The sequence below is a fragment of the Oryzias latipes genome, chromosome 7 (genome assembly GCF_002234675.1).
Source record: "Oryzias latipes chromosome 7, ASM223467v1".
Taxonomy (NCBI): domain Eukaryota; kingdom Metazoa; phylum Chordata; class Actinopteri; order Beloniformes; family Adrianichthyidae; genus Oryzias; species Oryzias latipes.
In genome coordinates this window covers 17,869,842-17,880,119 of record NC_019865.2, presented here as the reverse complement: position 1 = coordinate 17,880,119, position 10,278 = coordinate 17,869,842, and the positions used below count along the sequence as shown (strand labels likewise).

The 10,278-nt window shown below is 34.4% G+C and overlaps 1 protein-coding gene across 2 annotated transcripts; it reads right to left on the bottom strand.

Moving 5' to 3' along the window:
- Nucleotides 1–2: 2 nt before the first annotated feature.
- Nucleotides 3–8,699, bottom strand: LOC101173390 (interferon regulatory factor 4). 2 transcript variants are annotated; one of them, XM_023956722.1, is made up of 8 exons: nt 7,782–8,699; nt 6,378–6,573; nt 6,196–6,230; nt 3,887–3,926; nt 2,522–2,623; nt 2,048–2,434; nt 1,831–1,949; nt 3–434 (listed from the first exon to the last, which is right to left on the bottom strand). In XM_023956722.1, exons 1-8 carry the CDS (start codon nt 7,950–7,952, stop codon nt 324–326), a joined length of 1,161 nt encoding a protein of 386 aa, XP_023812490.1. In that variant the 5' UTR covers nt 7,953–8,699; the 3' UTR covers nt 3–323. The 2 variants fall into 2 exon arrangements, with proteins under 2 accessions (XP_023812490.1, XP_023812489.1); XM_023956721.1 differs by having other exon boundaries at nt 3,887–3,941; nt 6,154–6,230; nt 7,782–8,697.
- Between the last annotated feature and the right edge of the window lie 1,579 nt (nt 8,700–10,278).

Sequence of the window (10,278 nt, the reverse complement as noted above, 5' to 3'; positions counted from 1 at the left end):
GATTTATTTATGAGAGTGAATTTATTCTCTGTATTGTGTCATATAAACTGGAAACATTATTTGCTTTGTATGGGTGCCACATAACACAGGGATTTAAAAAAAATTCACATTGACCGCATATTATTAGCATTATATATGGAGATATGTGTCCAGATGTTCATACGTTACAAGCAAATCTTGCTGCACATTCAACCCACCAGTACAATACATAAAAAAAACATTAAATAAAGTACATTACTGTAATTAAGCTGAGGCCCTGCATATTAACAAGCTCAATATACACTTTTATCATCTAATGGAATTTAGCCTCATTCTAAGAATCATCACGGTTCTTGCATTTTTTCTTCTTCTGTTTTGAAGATGCGGGTGCGATTCTCGTCTATCTCTCCAAAGTTGAACCTCTGCAACAGTTCCTCTGCAAACAAGGGAACCACCTAGGCAGCAAGGGACACAATTTATTAGCAAACGAGGACCTCTACTGGCTAGAAAATGCTATTGCTGCTGCGAGAGAAAAATTAAAAAGACGCCTATTTATGCAAATCTGCATCAAACCCCTTTAGCTCCAAAATTACCGTAATTTATCCTCTACTTGAAAGAAAAAAGATGAGTGGCATTTTTTTTACAGCTGGAAATACATTTAGGCATTAGGGATTAAGCTTCAAGTTTTGGTGGATCTTTATTTATCCAGGTTGATTCCATCAAAGTAGGGGCTTAAAAAGACTACAAACAATTTATAAAACATTAAGGAGCATTACTAGTGTGTTTATCAGTCATTTATTAGCATTAATGGATGTCTAAGTAAGGCTCTTTAAGAAGTAAATAAGCATAATAAGATGAATTGACAAACTATTTATAAAACATTTATTAGCATTGGTGGATGTCTTACGCCTGATAAAGTGTGAAGATGTTGCTTATAAAGACATGCGTTTGTTGCATTTTGTAGCTGCTTAATAAATACAGACCTTCAGCAAAAAATTGAATACTATTGAAAAGTGTATTGTTTTCACAATTCTTTTTCAAAATAATTCATTTTTAATAGAATATAGATTTAGGGCCCACTGTTTATTTATTTTCAAGTAGAGCTGCATGGTATGAGGAAAACTTGTGATTTGGGATATTAGTGATCGATATTGCGATGACAGTATAACTTGCAATACATCAAGAAATAGCAAAAAACAAAAACATAATTTTTATTTCACTGCAACTGTTTAATTTATGCGCATAATAAACGTTTGCGGTTTCTTCTGCAGGCCTAATTTCACATATCTCTTTGTTTATTTCTACATAAATTGGGTTTCCAGCTAAAAAAAAAAAAAGACAAAAATGATTTGAAAAAGTTAAAGAATTGTGGATAAATCTGCCTAAATTTTGCACTTTCACCAACTAATCATCTACTAAACTCGAAGCCTCTGTACAGGTTCCCCGGATGTCATTAAGTTATGGTCTTATTAATGTTTTATAAATAGTTTGTTAAGTAGGCACACGTTCCTTTAGATTCAGAGAAAACAAATACCACAAAGACTATTTTGGCATCATAGGATTGATATGACATACTTTATATTATGTATGTTCAAAAGTATAAGAAAAAAAACTTCTTAAATTAATGCTTGAAAAACTAGCATCATTTGTTGTTAACAAATAACATTTTGTAAACCCCCAAAATCATTAATTTTGAAAGAATTAGAAGTTTTAGTTTTTTATTGATTTCAAATTGTTAGTTGGGATTTCAATTACTGTGCATTTCTATTGGACCATTTCAAAATAAAGGCCAAATGTGAGTGAAAAGGCTAGAGAACACAGTGGAGACTTATTCCTAACTTTTCAGCTAACCTGAGCCATGATGAGCTTTTTGCTTTTCGGCACACCGGGGTCTGGATATTCCTCTCCAAAGCAGAGCTCAATCTTATACGGAGGTGGGGGGCCCTTTCCCTGTAAGCAGCTCTGAAGCCCTAAAATGAAAAGAAGATAAGGTGCACACATAAGTTGGACATACAAACCAAAATATCTTCATGACAGACTGAAGGAACGCATGTTATTGCAGCATTACCGTGAAGAAAAATGGGTATATCGAGCAGTTTGAAAGTCTTTTCTCGCTCCAGCTTGTTTGGGCGGTTGGTGTGCTCGGCCATGGGGCCGCTCCAGTACACCCTGCCCTGGCAGAACCGTTTGATAAACACTCCGTCTGGGGCCACCCATAATAGCACACCTCTTTCCAAGTGACAAAGAAGGCGATTCATTGCTTCTCCCATGCAGGGGGGCAGGGATACGGAGCCTGGGGAAGGGAAAGAGAGCTGCTGGGCAGAGCAGGGTCCATAAATGCTCTCATTTCCCAAAGGAACACGACCTTGTAGAATGAAACATCCATCTGTACTCCTGGTGGTCGCCTTCAAAACTGTCTGGCCCTGGTACAACAGAGTCACTTGCAGGCGGAAGTCTGGAAAATAAAAAATAAAAACAACATCATTACAGACAATGCAAGTTAAGGAGTTAAATTTACCGTACATCCTGGACTTTGTCTTACCTGATATTTCAAGAGGTGGAGTGAGGAAGGCTAAAGGAGCACGAGCCTCCCTTTGGGGTTTTTTCCCTGATAAGCCACAGTACATGTGCTCCATCATCAGGACTGATGAAGCAAAGCAGAGAAACAAAGACAGGGTATTTAGTTTTAGCAAATTAACAATCAAAATTCCTGAAAAAAGACAAGGAAGATTAATCGATTAATTCGAATTAGTTGTTTTAGCCGATTTTTGCCCCATTAAAGACCCACTCTAATCATATTTTGATCTATTTTAAAATCATTTCCAGTGCTTTTTTAACACCTTTTCTGCTCCTGATTCAAATGATTTGAATAAAGACATACTCAGAAATGCAATTTTAATCTTAATTTTCTTCATAGATGTCCTCCATCATTCGAAAAATGCCACAAGAACATGTTAGAAATGCCAAAAACACATTTTTCATCTGAGTGGGTCCTTAACGTGTAGAAGGTAAAACCATGCAAATATTGGGGAACTGAAAGTTGAAAATTATCTTTATTTGAATTCTAAAATAATAATTTATTCTCCTTGGCAGACAATTTATAAAGAATTCTTCCCAATCTATTTCAAGGGCACATTGTCTAACTTCAACATTTTACATAGAGTTGCATTTCAACTGCAGAATCTCCATGACAGCAAAAATAAAAATGAAACTAAAACCTTACTGGAGGCCCTTAAAACTGCTCATAACTCACTACATCAAGTCCTGGAAAAACTAACTAAAAAACCTCTTATAGGTTCAGATCGTTTTCCTCTCTTTGTGGGACATTTGTAACTGAAGTCGTTGGGTCATTGAGCTGCGGAAATACGAGAACTTAGGTGATTCTGCCAAAGAACATGCACGAATGACTGGTCGTTATGGTTTTGAAAAATGAACCCAGAAGGAAAAACTAAAAGGAAAGAGGTGTTGCACCAAAATATTTAAACTGCTTCCTGCTTTATCAGCTAGACCTGTCTTGGAAAACTTTTTTTTCTTATCACAAAAAATAAAAAAAAAGGATAAAAAAACAAAAACATTTGAGGTTGATTTTTGAGTGTAACACCAGGTTTTAAGTGAAAACTTATTCTCAAAAGAATAAAAAAGTGAATGTTACAGCAGAAGTATTACCTAAATGTTTTTTTCAATAGTTCAATAGTTCAAAACGCCCCCACCCCCCAAAAAACAACAACATCCTTCTTTGAGTCATTTCTGTACTTTTTGTGAGTTAAAATAAGGAAGTAACAATCCATCTCCCAAGTGCACTTATTTGTCTCAAGCTGTAAAACGTTTGGTTTGTTGTGGCTGAGAAACAAAAATTTTCTGTGAGACTTCTTTAGCTGTGATTCCATCATGAAAACTTTTCTCTTACCAGCTGATGGTTTTTCTTCTCTGTTTGTCTGAAACACTTCCTTTTGACACAGAAGCTAAAAAAAAAAAAAAAAAAAAACAGAAAACAAGGTTAGACTGCAGGGGCCAGAAATTCTTCATATTACACAATTTGATTCATGTTTTCCCCCCCGGACGCACATCCGCCCACTGACATGCTGTTTTTGCATATTTCGGAATAATATAGCATTTTTGGTCCAAATAAAATGTTGTTCTTTTTTTTTAATGATTACTTTTTCGTGAAATAAGATCTACTATCTAAAACAAGAGCCACAGTTAGTTTTATTATTTCATGTTAATAGTTTACTTTAGAATAGTTTGTATTTTAAACTATGGTGTGAGTTTGGTGCTTCTGAAAATTTTCCATCACTCTTTGATATAGAGAATGTGAAATATAAAGAACAGAATTAATCAACTCTGTTTTTTAAGGGTCCACAACAGAACTTAAAGGGTATATTAATATGACGCATTGCATGGTTTTGTACTAGAATGGTCCAATGAGAATAGATGATTAAATAGCTGTCAGATAGTACGGATGGTCCCTTTTAGTTTTGTTTTTCGGTTCTTTTTCTGCATGTTCTATTTTCAAGTTGGGTGTTTGGCCCACCGTCACACTCACACCTGCTTCAAGTTGTTGATTATCCACAGCTGTCTTCATTTAAATTAATGATCCTCAGTCTATTTAGGAGTCTGTTTTTTTTTTTTTCAATTCTTCATTGTCAGGTCGTTTGTGTTTTCAGGCTTTTGTTGGGGCCTTAGTTCAGGATTTTGTTATGTCAAAGTTTATTTACTCAGTGTTTATGGCTCCTGCATATTTGATCCTTGAGCACCGATTCCTGAAAGTTTAATGTTTGTGTCATGAATGTGTTAAGAGATCACATTTTACTACAGGCAAAAGATGAGTGCAGTAAATCCCTTTTGATTCTGACATTTCCAAGTCTTCAAATACAACTAAAGCCACGCCTCTTTAACTAATATTAAGTTCAATATAGATTTTTTTTTTAAGTATTAAGAAATCTTTTGGTAAGTTAACTAGAATTTAAAGAGCTGAAATCTGTTTCAAGATATAACGCTGGGAAAACGTGACGTCCGTTTTCACATTTAGATTATAATATTCAGGTTTGATCATTTGTTGAAGCTTTTATGCTTTTCTCTCCACCAAGGTGACAAATGTACCTTTTTTTAGGACAGCATAAGGATGAATTTCATGTGAAAAACATTTTTTTAATATGAAGATGCGTCTTTTATGATTTTTACTCTGATGCTATTTTTCTCTATTTCTCTCTACAACTTTTGCCAGATCATATTTCATTTTGTTTGAAATCGCAGTCCCACTCCGATTATCTTTTGATCTGTTTTAAGAGCATTCCCTGTTGTGTTTTAATTATAAATATGCCATTTTTATCCTAAACAAATAAAAAAATTTTGTAGGACATAGTTCCTGCAGCGTGGCAGGAGTTCATTAGAAGTTTGCATCTTAATTGTGGGCAGTACCAGTACCTGTCCCGCCCCCCTTCCCATCACCCATCTGTTTACACGCTGTCTTTCTAGCTCACAACAACAACCTAACATTAGCGTTTGCAACAAAAATGGCGAGCAATGTTGGAGTTATCCAGCCGTACAGTTTTGAGCCAGCTGCCAGCTCAGACAAGGAAAATGAAGACGTACATGGATCTAGTCGTCTACAAGTGTAAGCGATTGTAGCTTCTATGTCAAAACTACAAGCTTTTTCAAACACTATCCTTTTTTTCGTCTTTTCCTGATTCATAACAATTTTAATTAAAAAAAATTCTCAGATATGCAATGTTGAGCCTAACTTTTTTTAAAATTGTCCTCCATTATAAGAAAAATGCCATACGAACATGTAAAAACACCAAAAACATACTTTTCATCAAAGTGGGTCTTTAAAACAGTTCAAACTGGCTGATGTGTTTGTAACATGCTTAAATATTACATTATACAAGACATCCACTGATAGTGGGTTTTTTTCATGCTTTTACTGCTATAAAAAACATGTTTTAACCACAGAAAGTTAATAGAAAGACTTGTTTATCATCTGGTAATGAGGAGCAATAGGAGGATAAGGCATAATAACTTTATAACCTTTTTTTAGGTGCATAAAGACACAACTCTAAATTTAAAACCCAAGTATGGTGGGTGATGTCCTAGGTGTCATGAATATTCTGTAATTGCCAAAATGGCCTTATGTTTAACATCAGGTTCAGTCTCTATAATCATGTAACAAAATACCTGTTTGCCTGGACAGCTGGGACTTCTGGGAAATGGCTTTACCTTGCGGATAACTTGATGTTCTGTCACGTGAAACTCTGACAAACAGACAAGGCAAAGGGAAAAAAAATATTACACATAGTTAAATAAAACCCAGAGACATCAAGAGGACAGGTAATATATGGGGTCAGAAACACAAAATCTCAGCACAATTATTCAGAAGGTATAATTTTCTCCATAACCACCTGCTTGGCTGACTTGGAAATTATGGTGCTGGATGCGATAGACCTTATAGGGCTCTGATATGTCCAGCTGGCTGCGTTCAGGGACCTCCTGGAAGTCTGTGCTCTTGTTCAGAGCACAGCGGAGGCGGGTCTTCCACATGGTGGGATCCGCTCTGTCCCTGCCCTCTTTGTATTTGCCTTTGTACACAGCCCAGGCCTAAATGTGAACAAGAATCCTTATTAAAATACAAATCGTATCTATTAGAAAAATTAGGTCTATTGGACAACTTCTATAAATACGCATCTTGGGGTAATATAATTGAACCCATCAGGAAAAAATAAGTTATTTTGATGAAAATATTTTTGGTTTACCTGTACAAAACTGTTTTATTTTAAAAAAAATGACTTAGCTTTCTTTAACGTGCAATAAAGATAAAAAACATTGTTTTTTTTAAACCTTAGGTTACATAAAAAAATTTGTGTTTACATTTGTGTTCATTTTTTTCAATATTTCAATTTCAAAATCGGGTGAATTTCCCCTTGTGGGATTAATGATATTCTATTCTATTCTATTCTATATTAGAAATAATTAAAAAAAATATATTCATTCTCCTATAATATCATTATAATGCAAACTAAAATAACAAGTGGTCAAACTAATATACTTACGCTCAAACCCACTTAATAATAAATATTTAGGAATTAAAGTTGTGTTCTACATTTCACAATGCTTGTAATTCTCAGCTTTTATTTAAGAGTTATTATTCTAATAATTGTTATTATTAAAAGTTTGCAGGAACTCATTCTTTTTGGATTTTAGGTTTGTATTGATGCAATTTACAGACTTCAGACACTTGTGGTAAAATGTAGACAGAAATATTAAATCTTTCCCTCCTAATTAAAAAAAAATCTTTGAATCTGAAATAACTTTCACCCCCTTACAAAAATCAAACATCATTATTAAAAGAAATACAAGATTTGTAAATATAAATATATTCTTCATGTAATCATCAGTTCATAGGTAGATATCCTCTATTTTTGTGCCGGACTCTTTAAAAACGAATAATTTTTTTCTACAGAAAGGAGTACAATTTAAAGGTGCGTCACGTGCGTCAGTGACGCAAAACCAGAAAAAAACGCACGACTCCATCCATTGCTGCAGTTTTGAGATTGTTCATTCATGTAAATTACAAGGGAACAACATTTATGCACGAAAAAACGTTATTTAATCATCAAAAATATTTTTTTAAAGAGGAAAATTGGAAACCTAATTGCACATATGCACTGTAACTGGACATGTAAACTTTCAATTGATTCAAATACATCTGTAACTTTTTTTTCTCTTCAAATTATACAATTTTGGAGATCTAAAACTTGAGTTCCACGTCCCGAGTGTCCCGAAAGTTTAACTTAAGTCGCGTCGACCTTGAACAGAGCCGCATCCTCCGTCTGCTTGTAGTCCTTCTTGGCTGCGTGTTTCCACGGGATTCTGAACATGGTTTTGGCCTCGTCCTCCCAGCACAGGCCCTCATATCTGCCGCTCTCTATCTGCGCGACCAGCCACTCTTTCAGGTGCAGCTTTGTCCCTTCATCCATCTTCAGCACATGCTCCACGGGAACCACTCTCACATGTCACATGTGCACAGCCGCTCCGAAAATACAATCAAAACACAAACGAAAAAGGCGGCCCCGATCACGGTACTCCTACCGCAAGTTCTCACGTCGAAATGAAGTACTTTGGCTGACCAGATCGATAGGTTTAGGATTGACTGGTCTAACTGCAAACTTGAATGCAGAAGTCACGGATAAAAGTGCGCTCTTCAAGCGAAAGCGAAAGCTTTTTTTTTTTTTTTGAGACACTTGATACTTTCAGTTTCCGTTGTTTGCTTTTAAACTGAAGAAACGAATCGCTTCTCAGTTAACTGACTGGAGGCGTTTGAATGAACATTTTAACCTACAAAAATATAAATGTTTATGCAGTTTTTAAATGATCTACATTAAAACACCCCAATCTATCAAATGACACTCTTCGGAAACCCTTTGTGTGTTTGTCTTAATAGTTTTAGGATTGTGATAAGACTAGAATAAAAGAGAAAGTGAGTTTTTAGGTCAAACCAAATCCGCAAGTGACCTGCAGGTTATTGACAAGAATGGAAAACGCAAAGAAAAAGTCGAAGTGAAAGATTCATTTAAAGAGGAATGCAGCAGGCTGCGTGGGTGGAAGTTTCTGTTTGACACACAGGCTCCTCCTATCAGCCAGGGAACTGTCAGCCCGATGCCTCAGGTGTGCTCAACAGGTACGGTGGAAAGCGAGACCGAAAATTATACCCGAAGTCAAAGTGGAAGAACTTGAAAAAAAAAAGACATCTAAGTAAATGATTCATTAAATTAAACAAGACAAAAAAAAGGAGAAGTTGTAAGCTCCTGTCCCCTCCAGCAGAGAGCAGCATTCAACACTTGTGTTTGAGATTTTCTTCAGTTAGATTAAAATAAATGGTTTTACCCACACACACATACATAATATATATATATATATATATATATATATATATATATATATATATATATATATATATATATATATATATATATATATAGATAGATAGATAGATAGATATCTATATATATATATATATATAGATAGATATCTATATATATATATAGATAGATAGATAGATAGATAGATAGATAGATAGATAGATAGATAGATAGATAGATAGATAGATAGATAGATAGATAGATAGATAGATAGATAGATAGATAGATAGATAGATAGATAGATATTCTAAGTTTTAGAATAAGGTTTGCTGGCTATAATTTTTTTTAAATGACAACAAAGCACATAACAGACTGCACAGACTTGCTTTTTGATTTTTGTAACACGCAAAAATTACAGCAGCATCAGAACTACTCTTTATGTGTAAACAATTTATTTGACTGTTTTAATTGCATATTTTCTTTACACATTCCCATTTTTTTACTTGATAATTGCTGTAAAGTAAAAAAAAAGTCAATTAATTGCATAAAAAATGTAGTTTATTTTATTTTATTTTAGTTTTTTTAGAAAAGCTTAAACGTTTATTATTATTATTATTATTATCTAATAGCTGTCTGTCTTATCTCCAATCTCTTAAAAGTCAGGATTGTTTTTGTCTATTTCATTTGAATGTTAAATATTAGAATTGTAAATCTATTATTGCTTAAATAAGACATGAATATAAATGAAATAAATCAAAAATAATTTCATTCAAATGTAAATTACCCTGTGATCCAGAAAGGGATATAGCAGATTAAGAAAATGGATGGAATGGATGGATATGCATTATTACAATTCATAAAGCTTCCTTTTTTATTTTACAAACTTTGATTTTCAAAGTGAATTTTGTTACAACTTCTGTTTGAGAGGATGCTATATAAATAAAGTTGCAAGAACTCTGGGTTAGCTTTTGTCAAACCTAAAAGCATGCAGAAACAATCAGTCTCTATTTACTGGCTCTGGTTTATCTGACCATCTTTTGCATATGACCGTACTCTATCTATGACATCTCTTTGAGGCTGTGACTCATATTTCCTCACGCAGTAAAGCATTTGTAATTGGTTTGAGGCCCATCAATTGCTTTTTTTATGTCTTTTTGTCATCAACTTTTCCTTTAGTACTGTTTTGTATCACTTCTATATGCTGTGCATCAGAAATGCAAAAGAATCATATCAGCAATTAGCAGTTACGTGACACTATCAGACCAAAACACAATGCAAGCTTCATATTAATCACAATCAATGCATGCGCAGAAAAACCTCAGAGAAACAAACCACAGATAGAGACATGACCACACAGTGTTTGCTTGACAAGTTTCAGTTTGCTTTTCATCATGGGAACATTGATGGCAAACCTCAGCCCAGCAAGTCAAACGATACGTCCACA

Excerpts from the sequence above, each read along its gene's own strand:
- LOC101173390 (XM_023956721.1), bottom strand. The coding sequence starts at position 7,952 with ATGGATGAAGGGACAAAGCTGCACCTGAAAGAGTGGCTGGTCGCGCAG. Across the intron at positions 3,942-6,153 it reads CCAGCTGTCCAGGCAAACAG|CTTCTGTGTCAAAAGGAAGT; the intron begins GTATTTTGTTAC and ends TTTTTTTTTTAG. Across the intron at positions 2,624-3,886 it reads AGAAGAAAAACCATCAGCTG|TCCTGATGATGGAGCACATG; the intron begins GTAAGAGAAAAG and ends TTGCTTCATCAG.